Here is a 20,546-nt window from a genome sequence, read left to right as displayed (position 1 = left end):
AAAGTTTTAAATGGGCTTGCCCCTCCATCATTGCTCACATTTATATATAAATCAATATGATAAATACTAGAGCACAAACTAGAGGGGACTCTGATGTACCGAGACGAAAAACCAAATTCAGCCAAATGGTAGTGTCTGTCAGAGGCACACAGTCCTGGAATGAACTACCAGCGCACATTAGGGAGCATGAGAACTACTGTATGGTATCATCAGGACTCAGAGTGGAAGTGACTGAGTCTTGTAAGCGCTTCACTAAGGAACAATAATAATGTCAGCCATAATCAGGTGCCTTGTTGGAATATAACTTACCACAGCAGCAATGGTTCAAGTATTTTTGTTGTGAGCATATTAGCATGCTAATATTGAGATTAAAAGGAAAGTGCTGTTAACATGTCTGATTTCTTCAATAGATAGTATAAAGACAAAATGTATCAGATATTGGACAGGTTTTGAATAAATGCTCTTTAACAGTCTAAAAAATGTGCAATTTAAAAAAATCAAAACAGACTTTAATATCTTCTGTTCTGATAATTCAATAACCAAAGTTGGGGAACATAAAATATATTTTTATTGAACTCTGCAGAAGAAGTGTAGCATTTTTACAAAATAAAAAGCATGTTCAATACAGTATTTCCTTAAAGTAGCATCAACAACATTTATTCTTAGACAAAAAAAAGCACAGGTGGGCAAGAATAAATCTCTGCTGGTATGTTTTTCATAACACCGATGACTACAATCCACACATACACATTTCAGAACACTACAACTAAGGTTAACTTGAAGAATCAAAACTGGCCCAAGGACTGAAGTTACAGGCAAACACATTTATCAGGAAAGATTTCAGACAAAAGCCTAAGATGAGGCTTCATTTAACATTGGGTTGTTTGTTTTCAACGACTTCAAAACTTAAAAAAAAAAAAAAGAGTTTTAACAGTGCAGCTCAAAAGATTAATGTATATCTTGTCACATGAGCTGTGACTATACTTCTCCAAGTTCAGCTTGGGTCATGAAAAAGGTCACTTAAGTAAATTCTTGTCAAGTAATTTCAGTCAACAAAAGGCAGAAGTTGGAGCCTTGCTACAGGAGAACACAGGTGAAAAAAGAAGAGTTAGGAAGGCCTTGGAGTTTTTGGATTAAAAAACAGATAGAAAAAGGAAACAGATATATTAAACCTGACTGTAATGGTGGTACAGGCTACTGAGGGCAATGGTATAAATTCAAAAAAAGTTACAATTTGTAATAAGCATAATTTGGATTGTAACTTAATAAATTAAAGTTGAAAGGCAACAAGATTTAATGGCAGAAATGTTAACAGCACATTACAAAATAACTTGGCCAGTTATGTTGAGTTTAAGCCTTTACGATGAATATTAAGTACAAATAACACTATACATTCATGTGCAACTACAAAGGGTGAATGTGAACTGTTGTAGATGACATACACACGTTAGTTGGGTTAGAGACACAGAAGGCACGGTTGTTTCTTGCATTTTTTTAGAACTTCAGAGGAGAGTCTTTTACTAAGGGCTTTGTGACTGTTCAGATGAAAATAATCGCCTTTGGTTATTTCATTCAAAGCTGCCGATGCGTTTCTGTATAGCGCTCAAAATGAAAACAATGAATGAAAACAACCAGGAGCAGAAGAAAACTAAGAATACGACAAAAACTAAATCTCCCTTTTACATGAATTCTCAGATCCTGAATGTAAACTTTCCCTTTCTTTGCTTTTTTCCCCCCATGATAATAACCTCTCCCATTCCTTGGCTCACTTTTTTCACTGTTACACTTTGTATAGTAGTTAACTGACAATCAGAGGTGCTTACATGAAGGAGCATGGAAATATATCAACATTATTCAGCCAGAAGGATAAAAGTCATCGGTTTGCTGTGACGCTTTTTTAATTCTAAAACAAATTATAGTCCTGGCATGATAGACCCTGATTTAAAGAGCCTGCTCTTTCAGTGTAATATGGCTCATCATATTTTATTTTAACGCTGTTGAGAGCAAACACATCCAACCAACCTGGTTAATAAGGATGAAAGAAGCTAAATTACTATTTTGGATTTTAATTATTTCCCTTTTTACCTTCCCCACTTTTCAACAAAACCAGCAGTCCATGCTGAGAGGGAAACACTTTGAACTCAGTTGTTTGGATGTAACACACAAAGAGCATTATATTTGAAAAAATGGCAGAAAGTAATGATTTTATGGCTGTGCCTGCAACATCTAAGGCTCAAACAAAGACAGCTCAGTGGTTGAATCCTTGTAAATGGTGAATCAGGAGATCAGGCAGGCTCAGCTGAAGAAAAGAATAGACATGTTCTATAAAGGAAATGTTGAGGCATGTTCAGAAGTCCAGAATTGTCAAAAGAGCTTCATCTACTCTAAAACAGGCGCAGTGGTTTCATGTGTTAATATCCAGAATGACTATGATGGAGCCACTAAGCAGTATTAAAAAATAAAAATAAAACCAACTACAGCCTCAACACTATACCATAAGTCCATGCAATACAAGCTAAGAGGTATCAACATTTTCACTTGGCAACTTTTCAACAGAACCAATGCTCTCCAAAAACTGCAAATGAGTCACATTGTTTCCATATTTAATCACAAAAACTTAAATCAAGACAAAGAGTAACCACTCTCGTCTTGATTCATGTGACACATTTCCAGTTCTGCCAAGTTCAAAAATGTTGGAGCACATTTAAAGTGGCTGATAGTTTAAGCACTGTGGGCAGTTATCCATTCTTGGGTGGCGGTGCAACAAAGTCCGGGTTGTATGCTGGCTGGGCGAGGTAGTCTCTGCTTGCAGAAGGAGCGTTAGGCTGGACGGGAGGCTGCATGGGGTACGATGGCTGGTTGGGGCTAAACGCAGCCTGACTGTAAGGCATCGGGTTAGGAGGGTAAGCAGGTCCAGCTGTAACACACAGAGAGAAAACATGTGAAGAGGAGGAGAGGTTAAAAATACTCCACAACGTTATACGAGTCAAACAAAATGACCAAAAATGTACAACTTCCTGTTTCACAAACTTCAGACACAAGGTTATTCCACTCCCACTTCCAGTTTCAACGTCACTGAAGAACCAAAACTGCATTATGTGCTTTTAAAACTACAACTTACTGTGTTATTACCCCATAGCTAAGAGGTTTCATTTATAGCTGCTGAAATTTAAAAATGCACTCCTTCAAATCAGCAACTCTGAATAGTTCACTTTTAAAAAAACATACACATACACAAAAATCTGTCCACTCAAGAAATTCAAATCATCTAAACATTTGTGTGAGGTACACAGACAACATTCATAACATTATATATGTATTACAAATAGCTGTACTGTTATGTAAGGAGATGAATAACGCGTGTTTATCTTCATTCATTGTAGGCATTTCTAAAACTCTTAACTTATCTACAACATCTGAAAGTTTTCTAATCTTAATAAAGCTAAAAATAAATCTGCCCCTTCCTAAAAGCTCATTCCAAAGCCTCTCCTACAAAATTGTGAACCCACGCCTCCTAAAAGTCTTCAAGAGAGCATTAAAGCGCCTCTAAAAACTAACTCGATGTCCTTCTTGCTCACTTTGTGTTATTACGACCATTCCCATGTTGTTTGCACGGTAGTTTTTCATCACTGTTCACTGCTTGTGTGTAGCCATGCTGTGACTGTGTAACGCTTGTGCAGTAATATTCCTCTAGCTCACATTTAAAGGACGGTTTGGATAGTAGGGATGGGCATTATTTTTTGAATATTCTAATATTCTTTCGCTTAGAGAAAAAAGAAGAGTTACTATGAATATTTTTCCATTTAAAAAGTTCAGTTTTTCCTTGTTTTCCCCGCTGCCTGGTTGTAATACGGTATTCTCGCCAGACGGTGGCGGTGGCTTTAGAGAGTCTCAAAGCTGTTTGCCAACCGCAACAGAAGAAGAAGAATGCTGCATTCATTAAATAGCAAAGAACAAGAAAACATTAGCGACAGTCAACGTTCCTGAATGTCACACTACTACACATGTATTCCCAGAGACTGAGCATGGCTGTAAAATGTAAACATATACGCTACACTGCTGCGTCACAGAAAAAACGACGTAAAGAGGGGGGGGGAAGGGTTACGTGAATAATCGTTGAATAGATGGCAATGATTATCAAATAGCATTTTGGCTTGAAATGCCCATCCCTATTGGATAGTTAAACACTGATACTGTACTACTACTGTTCTCATTACATTTACATTTAATGTCTTTGGTAGAGTGCCTAGTTGCCAATGAGAGTGTAAGTGAGTTCATAAATCTGAACTGATTAATGCGCTTTTAAACTTATAGCTGTAAAAGTTAATATAATAATTCTATTACTATGTTGGTTTACATATTAGTTCTTTGTTCTCCAAATTATTTTAGCTTGTGTTCAATAATGACTTTTATTTGCTCTACTTATTATTTAAGTTCTGTAATCTCTCATCCCACACTCAGTGTGTGGGAGGAGAGATAACAGTCCAACCTTTGCTCAAAGCTTGTATACTAGCTCCAGTTCCTCTCAGCTAGATCAGTTTGTAGATGATACTACAGGTTCTCTGCAGGTTACCCTAGACCTAATCGCTCCTCTTAAACAGAAGACTATTAGACGACAGAGGCTAGCTCCGTGGTATAATGCTCAAACCCGTGAACTCAAACAAAACTCTAGAAAACTAGAAAGATTATGGCGCTCCAATAAAACAACTGAAACCTGCTCACTTTGGAAGGATAGTCTTAATAAATATAGGAAGGCCCTGCAGCATGCTCGACCTGCCTATTACTCCTCTCTAATAGAAGAGAATAAAAACAACCCTAGGTTCCTCTTCAGCACTGTAGCCAGGCTGACAGACAGTCATAGTTCCACTGAGCCATGTATTCCTTTAGCCCTCAGCAGCGATGACTTTATGAGCTTCTTTAATGATAAAATCTTAAAGATTAGAGATCACATTAGTAACCTCTTACCTTTAACTAGTGTAGGAACCTTTACCAACAGCGGGATCATTGAAACGGCGTTAAAGCCAGATGTATGCCTAGACTGTTTTTCACCCATTGACCTTCCTGAACTGGTTTCAACAGTTTCTTCAGCTAAACCATCGACCTGTCTTTTAGACCCAATCCCAACTAAGCTGCTAAAAGAAGTAATTCCACTAGTTAGCAGTTCTTTACTAAGTATGATTAATATGTCTTTACTGACAGGCTATGTACCTCAATCATTTTAAGTAGCTGTAATTAAACCTCTCCTTAAAAAGCCCACTCTTGATTCAGGCTCCTTATCTAACTATAGACTGATATCTAACCTCCTCTTTATCTCTAAAATCCTGGAGAAAGTGGTGTCGGTTCAGCTCTGGGACTTTCTTAAGAGCAACAGTTTGTTTGAGGACTTTCAGTCGGGGTTTAGAGCCCACCATAGCACAGAGACTGCACTGTTAAAAGTAACCAATGATCTACTAATGGCCTCAGACAGTGGTCTTCTTTCTGCACTTGTTTTATTAGATCTTAGCGCTGCATTCGATACGATTGACCATCAAATCCTGTTACAGAGATTAGAGCAACTAATTGGCATTACAGGAACTGCGTTAGCTTGGTTTAAATCGTACCTAACAGATCGATCTCAATTTGTTCACGTTAATGAAAAGTCCTCAGTGCAGACCAGGGTTAGTCAGGGAGTTCCACAAGGATCAGTGCTAGGACCAATTCTTTTCACCTTATATATGCTTCCTCTAGGTAACATCATGAGGAAGCACTCTATTAATTTTCATTGTTATGCTGATGACACTCAGCTCTATCTATCAGTGAAGCCAGAAGAAACCAATCAGTTATCTAAATTAGTTGCTTGTCTAAAAGACATAAAGACCTGGATGACCAGAAATTTCTTACTGCTAAACTCAGAAAAAACTGAAGTGATTGTTATTGGCCCCAAACACCTCAGAGAGACTTTTTCTAATAATATAAGTACCTTAGATGGCATTAGTCTGGCATCCAGCACCTCGGCTAGGAATCTAGGAGTCCTATTTGATCAAGATTTATCCTTCAACTCCCAAATTCAGTAAATCTCAAGGTCAGCCTATTTTCACTTGCACAATATTTCTAAAATTAGACACTTCCTATCTCAGAGCGACGCAGAAAAACTAGTCCATGCATTTGTTACCTCCAGGTTAGATTACTGTAACTCCCTCTTATCAGGCTGCCCCAATAAGTCTCTCAAGATTCTTCAGCTAGTTCAAAACGCCGCAGCTCGAGTATTGACTAGAACTAAGAAGAGGGAGCACATTTCTCCAGTGCTAGCTTCTCTACACTGGCTCCCAATAAAATGTAGAATAGAATTTAAAATCCTTCTTTTAACCTACAAAGCCCTTAAAAATCAGGCACCCTTGTATCTTAAAGAGCTCATAGTGCCCTATTACCCCTCTAGAACTCTACGCTCCCAACATGCAGGCTTGCTAGTTGTACCTAAAATCTCTAAAAGTAGTATGGGAGGTAGAACCTTCAGTTATCAGGCCCCTCTCCTTTGGAATCATCGACCAGTCAGGGTCCGGGAGGCAGACACCCTCTCCACTTTTAAGAGTAGACTTAAAACTTTCCTTTTTGACAAAGCTTATAGTTGAGCTGGATCAGGCTTGGACCAGCTTTTGTCATGCTGCTATAGGCCTAGACTGCCGGGGGAACTGGAACACTGACACACTGGGATCCTAGCTCACCCCCTTCCCCCCAACCCCTTAGTCACTTACTTTAACTCTGCCTGTCCCATTTAAGTTACTAACCATAGACCTTTCTGGAGTCCCTGAGCTCCATTGTCTCCTAGATTCCTCTGAGCTGCCGTAGACGTGCTCCTGCTGCGGACGATCAGGACTCTAGCTGATACAGACGTGCTGGACTCCAGCGGCAACAGCTTCTACGACTCGTCTCATCACTATCACTTCTCTCTCTTACTCCCCTCTATCTGTCTTTCCAGACCCAACTCGGTCGAGGCATGATAGCTGTCTAACATGAGTCTGGCTCTGCCTGAGGTTTCTGCCTGTTAAAAGGAAGTTTTTCCTCGCCACTGTAACTAGCTAAATACTGCGATGTGCAATGCTCATGATGGATTAAGGTGGGGTCAGACTGAGTCTTACCCTGTCTTGAAGTTGGGTGTCTGTTCATAATTTGACATAGAGTGGTCTAGACCTCCTATGTTTCTAAAAGCGTCTTGAGATAACGTTTGTTGTGATTTGGCGCTATACAAACAAAGATTGATTGATTGATTGATTGATTGATTGATTGATTGATAACAGAAGTTAAATAATAAGAAGAGCACATACAGGTTCCTTCCTTTTATACACACAGCAATGTATATTTCTTTTGTCTCTATGTGTCTGATCTTTTTGTAATATTCATCAGCTGCCTGCTTTTTAAAGATGCCATAATAACAACCTGCATTTTGAAATCTTTCAGTCAGTTACGTTATCACAACATGTGATCTGTGTATGAATGAGTCATGATGATGACATGAGTGAGTCATGGCTTTTAAAGGACAAATGCACACTTTAAAGCTGACCTCACATTAAAACCGGTTATTTCTAAAAATAGATAAAAATCTACACTCACTTGCTTCCTGATACGTTGGTGGTGGTCCTGCTACAAAAGGCTGTCCATAAGGCACGGGCTGAGCTCCGTAGCCCTGTGGCATGGGCTGGGCTCCGTAACCAGGCTGCACAGGTACGGGTTGGTATGGTGGATACTGGGCGCCCTGGTAGGACTGAGGATGTGTTGGTGCTGCAATTGGCTGCTGGGGGTACGGCTGGGGAGTGGTGGTGACCACTGTGGTGTGAGTGGTGGTGGCGATCACAGCTGTAGGGAAAAACACAAAAACAGGATCACATGAGAAACACAGACACAATGTGAAGGAGGTGGTTGAATTAGTGTTCTTGTTAAAGTGAAGGGGAACAGGACTGAGAGGTGAAACAAACGGAACTTCGATCGCAAAAATCTCATCTTAGCATTAAAAAGCAGCCCAAATTTCACCACCACTAACACAGAAACTATGAATTTAACTTAAACAATGATATTAACAAAGTTTTGCAAAAGTTTCAACAAAAGTGAAGTTCAGATTTCATACAGAGAAGTCTATTTGAATAGTGTGCAACACTTAACTCGGTCACTTCGGCATTTTGCAAACTGTACAAACTGTCGGGCAGTGATGCAAAAGAAAAAGCTGAACTGAGCCTTCAAAGTCAACAAGCCACAAATTGTCCTCATTCTATTTTGTAACACTGCAGGGGGAGACAGGAAATAAAATATGGTTTATGAAAACCAAAGCTTCAGGACGGACCGCTTTTATACTTTTCCTTCAGCTAGTGCACAATAAACTCAAAAGAATACTATTCTGGTTGATAAGCTGCACACAAAAAAACCAGGAGATAATAGAAATGTTAAATAAAGGTCATGCATAACCATGTGCAGTAGATTGATTTGCATGAAACCCCCTATGTGGAGGGCAGCAGTGATCTTTTGTATGGTTTAATAAGTTTTCTAATCCCCCAAATTTAGGATCTTTACCAACACTTTTGGCCAAAGGAGTAAAAAAAAATCTCCCCCAGATAATTAGCCAAGATTAGACAGTCTATATTTGGCAACGACAGACACCATGTAAAATCTGCATGTTAAAGCCAAGCATTTCATGTTGTTACAAATAAACTCCAGGCAGTGTTGTGGATATTTGATACTGTAAAAGTTTTCAGTCCGGCTAATCAGGGAGTTTATTATAGATATTATAAATAATGATATAGAGCATTACAGAGTTTTTGATTTCCCCAGACCTTCATTAAAACTATTCAAGCATTGTAATTATAGCCTAAGAGCAAGACGAAGACTAGCGCCAAACTCATTTGAGAAGAAGGGACCAGACAGAGCTGTCTGTTAAACCTTCTGCTGTTTGCTGTATTTATAGAGATGTCCGAGTCAGGCTTTCTTTGCCCTGAGTTTTGCCTTCCAGATTGCATACTAATACTTTGTGTTTCACATGCCATGAAGGACCTGGTGGTGTATAGAAAGCTGTAGTGTGATTACAAGATGTCTCTGCTTGCTCCAGCCACTATGTGAGACTTTTATGCTTGAAAGCTCCTGATCGAACATTTTCTTTTGGGACCTGGAGGTGCGTCATGGTGCTGGGAACTCCATGCCGTTGAATTAATGTTGGACTAATGTAGTGTTTAGGGACTGTTTTGTTGTTTGTTGTCTCATTTGTTGTACTTTATGGGATGTGTTTTACTCGAGTGGCAAACTCCGGTCTAAAAATATGAGTCCAATGCGGAAGTGCTAAAAACTGCAGTTCATCGAGGATCTGCTTAAGGCTTGCTCCAGAAGTACTAGAAACCACATTTACACCAATTAAAAAAAGACGATCTTTACAGCAGAAATAAACATGTTTACAGCCTGGTACAAAAGACGAGTGTACTCTGGATAGCTCATTTCTCGATCGGCTCACACTGTACGGGGGGTGAATTTTTTTCTAATGCGACAATTTTCGAAGATATTGAGATTACGAGTCTTCCAATGAGAGGCACAGCTGACTTGATTGACAGGCGGGAACACTGTAGCTGTTGGCTAGGAGGCTCAAAGCCCGCCTCTTTACGTCACAATCGCTCGACAGCAGCAAAATAGCTGCTGTCAAGCGATTGGCCTCAAAACAGCGCTTCAGAAACAGATGGGTGACGTCATGGATACTACGTCCATATTTTATACTGTCTATGGTTTTTGCTGGTTATTATTCGTGTTATGTTGGGCCGCCTCACTAAAGCCTTTGGAGGATTATCCAGGTTTCCTTTTCATGCGTCTTTATGTTTCTGCAGTTGATTTTGTGGATTGGTATGAGGGGTTTTTCTTTGACGTAAATCAAATCAAATACTGTCTGCCTAATCTTGGTGCATACTCAAGAACATATACAGCCTGAAAGGAAGACCTGCAGGCAAAACTCAGGATTGTATTAAGCTCAGCTCCTTGTTATGCACAGAAGTTGATCACTATTTCTATTATTAGTAAATATTCTCTTAAAAGGAGGTCGGACCTGAACATGAGATAAGAGAGCAGTGAAAGACAGCACTCTTTTTGGAGAAGACAAAACATCATTAATCTTTAAGTGTCAGGGTTTTATTAGGAAACATGATCCGATATATAGAAGAGACTTTCACAGCTCAGTGAGGATTTGTAACTTGATAGACTTATATATAATTTAAAGCCAGAGTCAGGAGGTTTTAATAGTTCCACTTTATGTATAGACCACCACGTGAAAGTAAAGTCAAACTGAAAGTGTGAGAGTGGAGTCTTTAAAAAAAAAGCACCCTGTGCTTAGAACAAACACATGGGTGTGTGTGAGTGTGTGTCTGTGCCAGTCACCACCCCACACCGTGTGTGTTTTTTTTCCCTAACAGAGTGGGAGTCATCATGACCACTTCCTGTAAATGATGTGGGATAGTCTTCAGTTTTTCCCCACTGTGGTCGTCGTGGAAACAGTGAGTCAGAAGGGGTGGAGCTCTGACATTCCGGGATGTGATCCCAACAAGCAACAGCCCGCGTCGTCGTGGAATCCACATTCTTGCTTGTGTGTTAGTCTTCTGCTCTCGGCCAGAGAAAAGCAGCTGTGAAAAGCTGTGCAAGCTAACAGGAAGTGTGCAAGTGTGCAGTGTTTGTTACAGAGTGTGTAACAGTCAGGTGTCAACACCAGTGAAGTCACAACTCAGGTGATTTCCTACATTGTGGGCACATTTTGAGGAATTGATTTAGAGAAGCAGGCTACAGATCATGTCTGAACACTAAGGGGCAAAACAGAGGAGGAAATCTGGCTGCACAATAATGTCCTGAAGGCACAGAGGAAGGCTGAAGACACAGAGTGGAATCAGACCCACCCTGTTGTTCTGGAGAGAGCAGAGGATGCACAGTTTGTTTTTTATGAGGTTTGTGCAATCAGAGACAAGAAGTAGAGTCATACATGCCAAGTCATTCACTGTGTATGGGCACAATCACTGTTTTTGAAAGCATTGCTACCAAACCGAAAAAAAAATAAAGCTGAAGTCATATTTCAACCTCTTAAAATAAAAAAGTAGGGGAAAAAATAAACGGACCTATAATGCAAGACTCAGACTTCAATTTGTTCTTCATGTTGAATTTGTTGAATGAAAAAAATGTCTCGTACTTTATCCATTAGGTGCAAATAAAACAAAGTCCAAACCAAGATTATTATCATTAGTGAAAACTGACAAAATACTGAGAAACTTAACCATCACAAAAAATTTATTAACCGAAATAAAATAAAAATGAGGCATTACCAAAAAAAACATATTGTATGATTACAAAAATGAAATAAAACGACAGAGAAAATGTCTTTGGTTTTCGTCTTTGACACAAGCACCCTGACCGACACATTTTCTTTATTCTCAGATGCAGTGCTAGGAGATCAACTTCTGCTGGCCCTCTCTACAGCAGAAGTTAAAACCCTTTCCCTCTATTATTTTATATTACAGAGGGTACTTTTAAAAAGCTTGCTTCAAAACTTTCTCTGAAACATTTACCATAACGAGACAGCTTTTTGTTCACTCACTGACTTTTAATATTGTGACTGACAGACACGATGTCCTAATCATCATTTGTTATAGACGGTGAAGAAATATAACTTTTTTTCAGAACACTGTCATTCTACGTCTGTTTAAGAAAATTCCCTTTTTTGATGATCTGGATGGATTACTATTATTTGTTATTGCTTTTTATTGGAGAGAAGCCGTATACTACATGGACTTCCATCCTTCAGAAGTTGGCTTTTATCTGGGTGAAAGTTGAGTCTCTGTCTTTCACTGAAGCCTCGTCTATTCCATTAACAGAACCTCCCACTCCACATGGATCCACTTGTTGCTGAACATGACGTACATGTGGCGAGATACGTGCTCACAAGCAGGGTCGTGTCTAGACTTTTTTGACTGGGTGCCCCAACAGGGGGGGGGCACACATCTAACCACATAAATTGTATTTATTGTTACATTTGTGTTGTAACACCTTTCATACAGTTCATTTAATACAAGTCATTCCAGTCAGAGGGGTGGTTGATAGGCCTACCCTTAACCCTGTGGCCTGTCTTCTGTGAAAAGTTGTGATTGTTCATCTTTTGTTGTTCTTTTTGGTATGATGTTTTGAGTTTTCCACACAGTATCTTTTTGTAGCCCTACCACAAATCATTAAAACCAATACTAGAACTAATACAACTAAACTAAATTTGGGACAAAAAGTCAAAACAAAATGAAAACTAATTAAAATGTCAGAACTGTTAATTTAACCTTGGTTTCAATGCTGTCCAGTGCCACCCTGTGTTCAACCTGATAAAGTAACATCACCTGCAGTAAGCTTTAACACTCTCTTATTAATGATTGACTGCTTAGCATGACTAGGGATCTACTGCTCTACTACAGCTGTCTTATTGTCTCTCTAACAAACTGATTTGGGTCCTTCAACACAACTGCTAACTCAGCTAAGCTTTTTACAACCTTGTCAAATTGTTTCTGCCAGAAGCACCTCATCAAAATCCTTTTTTTCTCAGGCTTTTATAACTTTATTTAAACAGGATAGGAAAGTGGATAGAGTAATGACAAGGGGCTCACAGGTTGGAATCATGTTGTGGCTATGGCCTCTGTACATGGGGGGCATGACTTAGCCACTAAGCTAATTCAGCACCCCTTAAATCTTTTTGGATTATTCAACAACATTTTTGGCAGTGAAACAGGGCCTCAAGCTGGAACCATGCAGCTGCCTCACATGGCTATTTTGAAGTGTTGGCTATGCTGATTAATCAATCAAATGCATGAGACCCTCCTCCTGAACTGGCAGTATTCATCAGGATGAAACCTGAAAAAGTTTGATTACCTTGACAAAGGTCATTATGTTTTGGATCTGGATTTTGAGATGGAGATGACTAGAAATGAAGTTGTTTCTGGAAAGTAGGATTGTAATGAAAATGAGGTCAATATTCAGTGTTATTTTGATGTTCCAGATTCTGTTATTTTCAATAACTCTGTCTGGTTTGCTCAGCTGTGAGAACATAAATTCCTAGTGGCTATTTAAAAAAAAAAACCTATTGAGTTTTTAAAAAAGGGCAACTATTTACTCAAACAGCCTGGCAGCTGTAGTTTCAGTAAACACTGGTGAAACTGGATTAAATAGTGTTTGATGAGGGCTATTATCAGCCCCTGGTTAGCTGTGCTGGAGTGTATTTATGATGACAGAACAAATATGTGTGTGGAGCTAACTAAAATTATCTTCAGAGCCCATATTTCATGTGATGCAAGCAAACTTTTCAGTTTTTTGACAACGAAGGGAGGTGTATTTCACAGAATGTAACCGTTTTTTATCCAACCCCCCAGAAAAATACCGTTACTTCATCCTTTGTTGACCATAACTATTTAACCCTTTACTTAAGACAATAATCAGATGAAAACTATGACTTCCATAAAGCGGTTTGCAGCGTTTCCGAGCAAACATTTCGATGGACCTAGTTTTTCGCAGAAACAGACCACAAAAAAACCCAGCAGCACAAATACAGCAAGCCATAGCTTTCTGTTGATGTTATAATTAGAGTATTCAAGACTGGCATGAACTCTAAACAGGAATAATCACTGATGATTGAACTGAGAACCTGACCTGCAGGATGCACTGCTCACCACAGACACACCACATAAAAAGCCAAATGAAACTCTGCACAGCATGTTGGAAACACAAACATACATCTGACAGAAGTCACTTCACAGCTCGGAGCAGAATAAAGTACCTGTGTTATCAGTAACTGCTAACAGTGTCACATAAACACTTACATCAGGGATTTGGGGAATGTTGAACCAGTTTTTTTTCTGACTGTGTCTCAACCTCTGTGCCGTTAGTAAGACCGAGCCACTGCAGTAATGAAAGTCATGTGGTGGGTGGGCCAACAGACCTAATATAAGTCCCCTGATGTTCTGTTTTAACAGCTCGACAGACAAAAACTCCAACACACTGGAAACCAAGAGTCTGACTTGCTCATTTAAGAACACAAGCTAACTGGTACGTAGGCTGTGAAGTTGTCACAAGCCACTGAGCAGAGTTTTGTTTGCTGGTTGTGTTAAGGAAATGTCACAACTGCAGCTACAGGATGCAGATGCAGCCACACATGGCTACACGCTGTTGTTTTATTAGAAGTGCTAACTGAGTCATATATATATCATCATTGGTATTTTGTACAGGGGTCACTACTTCAAACTCTTGATCAGTCTTAGAGACTAAAAAATAATACCCACATGTATTATATATTAGTTAAAAACACTTATCTACTTCTGTTAAGGGGATTTTCATAATAGTCTGAGAAGGCTTAAACTAATTTATGTTTTAAGCTGCTCAGCCCTGCTCTAAGCAAGGTTGAGTTCAGGCGTACAAATGTTTTATCTGAGCCTTAACCAAAGACACAGATCTGAAAATGTCACTATGATTACAGATAGACACACTTGGTCATTCTAATAGCTAATTGACGACTGGTATTAATTAATGGACAGCTGAATAAGGTGGTCAATATCTGATATTTTAAATACTTAAATTCCTCATTCTCCAAGCATCTTTAAGAATTGAATTCAATGTTCTTTTATTAGTTTTTAAATGTCTTAAAGGTCTTGCTCAAACATACTGATCACACTTTCTTTAATAATCATATCTTATATGACTTTATTTATTGAATTGTATTAAGTTTGAATTTTAAAGTGTTTTAAAGCCTCACAAACTGTCTTAGTTTTTTATATTTAATCACAGGACTTTTTATATACTTCTACTTTTATGTTGTTTTTTTTAAACAGTTTTTTAGGTTTTTTACAGCTTCACATCATTTCTAAATTACTTGCCAAACATATAGGGAAGAAAGAAAAAATAAACAAATAAATAAAGAACAAAAAAAAACATATATATATATAAATTGAATATATATATATAAATGTAAAAAATAATAAACATTATAATTATAATAATTATAATAATAAAATAGTAAAAATGAAAATAAAACATAACCTATTGACAGGCATTTGCAGAAGAGGTCAGGGCCAACCGTAAAACCACTATGCCGAGCTCAGCTACGTCTTACAGGGTTACATATCCAAATACCCAAATAAACTTGAACGCATTTCCTTCTTTTTTGATTTCAATATTGAATTATGTCTTTATTTAACTTTTATCTTATTCTAGTTGATTTTTATGGATTACCTCTTGTGTTTTAATATCTTATTTCTTTTATTTGTGTTACATTACTATTGTATGAAAACTGCTTCACAAATAAAGTCTGGCTGATTGATTGATCAATTATCACAAAAAAACAACAAAAATGTTCAAATGAAGGATGTTTTCAGATTTTTCTGTCAACTCAGTTTAGTCGTTCTTGGCAGACATCCACAGGATTGAACTAATGTTTGTGCATTGGTTCCCAATCACTGGATAAGGTTCTCTTTTAAAGTATTTGTATTCTTTTTTCCTTTTTGGGGGCTTATACACCTTTATTTGAGAGGTGGATAGAGGAGGAATCTAGGAGAGATTGACATGTAGGATGGGATGGGGGGGTGGGGGGGGCGCAGCCTGGAATATAACCCAGACTGCCCACTATATGGGCGAGCGACTAAACCATAAGGTCAAGCCCACACCCTTTATTTTACACTGCTGGAGATCAAGGTACAATGTGGAACTGATGCAGGTATGTTAACTTTCAGTTTCCCTCTGACGTTATTTAAGTATCCGTTTATCTTGAAACCCTACCCTTCTCTGTTCCAGGATGGAAACAGGATTTCACCAGGGACAATACAGTCAGATATTCCAAAAACTCTAAAGCTATAATGCCAACCATGAAACCAGTTATAAATGTTGATCCCCTCATTCTGAAAATAAATACATTTGCAGCCCAATAAATACGTAGAAGCAACCCTAAACTGTCCACACACTGTTAGGTAGCAGCAGAAAAACAGACTATTGAGAGAAGTTCCAAAATATTAATCAAAAGTGGATCACTGATCCGCAAATATTTGCACCCACATCACAGACTCCTTCAGTCAATAAATACAGCCTGTACAGCGCTCCTCACACACTGGCTATTGTAAATATCAAAGCAGTCATTCTCTTAGCCAAAGACTTATCGGCAGGTTTGGTATCTAAAAGTATCGGCTACATACAATAAGAGTTATTAGTGGAGGGCTACTCACGTCTCGGTTTACGACATATCTTGTACAGGCAGCAGCAGGGACAGACACAGCAGCAGATGAAGATGAGCACAGTGACCACTACGCCACAAATACCGATGACCATGGGCATAGGTGAGTCATAGGAATCGAAAAGATTATCACTGAAAAAGAGAGAAAAAGAAAACAGACAGACATTATTGATTTAGCCCTTACATCACAAGTACACAATAGTAGAGAGTAAAAGCTAAATGATAACCCGTACACAGATCTGTATTGAACAAAGAAGACAATATCACACACACTACTGACACATCCAGTTCTATAACCAGTAAGAAATCTCTGGTTCTAACAACCACTTACCTGTATGTATGAGTATACTTATAATTATAATTATAATTATAATAAGAGGAACCCATTTTGCGATCCTGCACCGTGAGAGACGTGTGCTGTCAGTTTCAGATACCAGCTACATGAGGGTGGTCGAGCACAGGAAAACACTGCTTCCTGTGTCTTCGTGTAATCACTATAAAAAAAAGACTTCTGCAAAAGAACTTTGCACTGATTGCACCAGAATGAAGAGAGACAAACACCTCTCATATCACGTGATCATTTATATCTCACACACCAGCCAACGGCAGTGACAGGAAATGTATTAACTATGAATGATTAACATAAATGATATACCATCGTTCTTGTTTCTCCTCAGAAAGCCTCCAGAAGGTGTCAGTACAGCAGTATCTGTTGTTGCAGGTACCACAGCAAAATCCTCTGCTGCACTTCTGGGATGATTGGTACGATTCGTCTATATTTCTGTAGGAGTCACAGTCCTGGCTCCCCGCTGGAACAGAGCAGAGACACAGCATAGAGGTGCATGACAGGTTAGCCACAGTAATGCTACAGGCAAGCTGTGGGGGGGACTTTAACTACAAGAGAAGAGATGGTGATAAAGGAGAGAATACATATGATTTAACCCACTTCAACACAAAAATCTGTGGCATTAAAAAATTGGTAAGTATTGTATTATCACATAGAATTTCACAACTGTTTACCTAATATAGAGAGGGGTATCAGACTTCCACTTCAATGTCAGTATTAATCTGTGTATTATTTTGCATTAGTAGCCATCAAGTGAAGTTGATGTTAGGATTTGCATCAAAGTTGTGTTGCTCTGATTGGTTGCAGAGTCCACAGTCATGCTGCTCTGTGCCTGTTGATTACATAAGGTGGCTACATCCATTTGTTTAATACAGTTTTTCGTAGTCTAAATCCTGGTTTATACTTCTGCGTTTGTCCCTACGCAGCCGTGACCGACACAGACGTGAGCTCAACATATTTTTGCGTCGATTTGTACGCATCACTCTGCGATACTCTGCTGAAACACTTCAGTGCAGTGTGGTCTGTATGAAGGTTGGATCGCCTGTTTCCGGTCCTGTGGCATTTTCTGCTTGCTTTGTCACAGCGATTCAAAGCGGATCATGTTAAATTAGAGTTGACACATGATGCTACATGATGCTGATCATATCAATCAATCAATCAATCAATCTTTATTTGTATAGCACCAAATCACAACAAACGTTATCTCAAGACGCTTTTACAAACATAGGAGGTCTAGACCACACTATGTCAAATATATATAATAATTAATGAAAGGAAGAATAGAGAGGAGACGTCGGAGGAGATGAAATGTACAGCCAATTTTTCGGCAATTCTGGAAGTGCTGTAAATGCATGAAATACGATGCCGCCCAGTGAACCAATCACAGGGTTTTCATTCTGCGTTGTTTTGACGTGTAGTTAAATACAAAACCTACACCATGACCTTATGGGATATGCAGCCTGTAATGTATTTTTTGTAGACAATTGAATCTGTATATTCTATACATTTAACCATTAAAAATGATAATTCACATATTAAATGAATGGTCCAGGTATCATGCAGTCCAATAAAGCTGAAACTGTTATTCTGTTCCGCCCCTGTGGTTAAATGTTCCTCTTTTTCATGAGAAATTTTTAGAGAGGAGCTGATTCAAATCTAATAATTAATAATAAGAGTTAAATAACATTTAACTGAGAGGTGAGTTTACCCATGTTTACATCACTAAAGGTATTTAACGTTGGTGATCATCATGTCATAAAGAAAAACATAGCAATAAAGATCATTAGGATGGGAAAAAAAACGTATTACTTTAAAAAGACAAAAGTGACATCAGCCTCGTGAGCACAGGCCTGAGTGGATGCCGACTATTTCAACATGGTCTGATTACTCATCTATCTCTATCACATGTACAAAATCAAGAAGTCCACCTCAACACATCAGTAAGTTTTTTTCCATTATTTTTAAATACCATCTTATACTAAATTACTGTCTTATACAATTAACACTTCATTTCTGCCTTTGCCTATTGTTTCTCTATATTGTTCAGTCATATATGAGTGTGTATTTCATTGTAGGGTTTCTTTGTTTATTCAAAGCATATTGTAAACGCATCTTGATGAATGCTGTACATTAAACATTTTAACATTTATTATGCACATCGTTATTACTGTTGTTGTTATTCGTGATGTTATCGTGTTTTTCAGGACAGGGGAATTCTTGCAACAACTTTTTTTTTTTAAACCCTCCTATTATCCTTAAGGTCAATTGGATGTTTAACATCTCTAAATTAATGACTAAAATCATTTTTTTGGCTTCATATTTCATGACTTTTCCTAATTTAATGGGTACAACAGGGAAAACATTAAATTAAAATGTTGATATGTTCCAATTTCCTGTAAATAATTACGCATTGGTGTTCCTTGGGGTCAATTTGACCCCAGGCTGTTTTAGCTGTATATAACATAAGAAATATCAACATTTTACACATATTTGTTTTGGTTGTTTTGGACCAAGGACACTTCTGCATGTGACAGCAGGAATCGCCAACTTTTATATTGAGATATAATATTTCCAGCCACCATGTCTCTAAAGACATTCAATGATGAGTCCTGTGTGATATGTTTTCACAACATAGAAACAAGGCAGGGCCGACGAGAGCGTGACAAACTTGCAGCAGTTTGATGTTCTGTTTTACAAATAAAGATCGTCTGAATGCTTTAAATTGTTTTTATACTTGAAATATGTTTTATTTAAAGGGCTATTTAGGTAGTCAACAAAGAAACCGAAAGTACCTGACACATAAACCTGGGTAACAATCAGTTTCTGGAGGTTTAAATTGCTGGGGTCAAATTGACCCCAAGAATAAAAGATGTTAGTACATTTGAGGGTAACAGGAGGGTTAAATAAAAGCTGTAGTAAAACGTGAAAAGTAACAATGACTGAAGTCATGCCCTCAAAGTGGTTATCTGTGTGAATACTGGTGTTGAACGTTACTTTGTTGTGTTGATATTCAATTGAACTGTGTCGAGTTTATGATCCATTGACTAGACTGGTGATTAACTTTAGTTAGTTGAGACATATCAACGTTAAAATACTAAATACAGCGTTCACAAAGCTTCTGTCAAAGACATCGCCCTTAATTTGGTCACTTCGGGCCCCCGTAAACGGCTAATGAAAGCTAACTGTTAACCGCAATCACGCGCAGCGACATGTATGCTACATTAAACAACATTACAAGAAATAAGAGAGAAAATGAAAGTTAGTTGGAGGTTAAAAATAACACTCACCAGATACACCCGCGGAGAGGAAAACACATACAGCCAGCACAACAATACAGGAGAGGCCTGACGCCATGGCTGCCTTTACTCCAGTCCAGATTCAGGCAGGAAACTAGAAGTCCTGTTCTCCAAGGGCTGGGTGGAGGAGGTCTGCTGCAGAGATCGTCTATTCAGTGATGGAAGCCCACTCAAATGAAGTTCCGCCCATCCTTCCACTGTGGTTATCCTCCCCTGACTGTTTTTAGACGTCTGGTCTGAAACATGAAACTACGGTGGCCCTGAAGGACAAAACAAATTTTCAAAAGATGAAACACTTTTACAAAGTTGTAGACAAATTTACAGTTTGGACAACATTTTTACATTTTGTAAAACAAATTTACATTTAAAGCTGCTGTTGGTTGGAATGGTTTAAAAACATTGTGTTTTTTTTTTCTTCTGCTGGGTTTGGAGAAAAGGTCATAATGCCCATCGGTACTCATCGGTAAGTGGAGCAAGTTGAGACTATTGTGAAGTCTCTGCATTTTCCAATGCCTTTGTATCAAGCAATGTTATTATTCCCCTCGTTCTCGTTATGACGGACCAATCAGAGCTAATCTCCAATCCTCCGTCCTGATTGGTTAAGGGGCGGCCCCTACTACGTCCTCCAATTGGTTATGAGTCCGGCACTATCGTGACTGCACCAAGCAGCAACCTCCGG

At 38.6% G+C, this 20,546-nt stretch overlaps 1 protein-coding gene across 1 annotated transcript; it reads right to left on the bottom strand.

Annotated features, from left to right (window-relative positions):
• Window positions 1-550: 550 nt before the first annotated feature.
• Window positions 551-20,127, bottom strand: LOC117820256 (protein shisa-5-like). The gene is made up of 5 exons (XM_034693980.1): window positions 19,859-20,127; window positions 16,881-17,034; window positions 16,218-16,357; window positions 7,588-7,830; window positions 551-2,917 (listed from the first exon to the last, which is right to left on the bottom strand). Exons 1-5 carry the CDS (start codon window positions 19,923-19,925, stop codon window positions 2,739-2,741), a joined length of 783 nt encoding a protein of 260 aa, XP_034549871.1. The 5' UTR covers window positions 19,926-20,127; the 3' UTR covers window positions 551-2,738.
• Window positions 20,128-20,546: the final 419 nt, after the last annotated feature.

This window comes from Notolabrus celidotus, chromosome 1 (genome assembly GCF_009762535.1).
Source record: "Notolabrus celidotus isolate fNotCel1 chromosome 1, fNotCel1.pri, whole genome shotgun sequence".
NCBI lineage: Eukaryota > Metazoa > Chordata > Actinopteri > Labriformes > Labridae > Notolabrus > Notolabrus celidotus.
This window is presented reverse-complemented; position numbering and strand designations above follow the sequence as displayed.

What these genes read in the sequence shown, in the direction of transcription:
- LOC117820256 (XM_034693980.1), bottom strand. Translation starts at nt 19,925, where the DNA reads ATGGCGTCAGGCCTCTCCTGTATTGTTGTGCTGGCTGTATGTGTTTTC. An exon ending in CCTCTCCGCGGGTGTATCTG is followed by an intron (nt 17,035 to 19,858) that starts GTGAGTGTTATT and finishes GCTCTGTTCCAG; the next exon opens with CGGGGAGCCAGGACTGTGAC. An exon ending in GAGGAGAAACAAGAACGATG is followed by an intron (nt 16,358 to 16,880) that starts GTATATCATTTA and finishes TCTCTTTTTCAG; the next exon opens with TGATAATCTTTTCGATTCCT.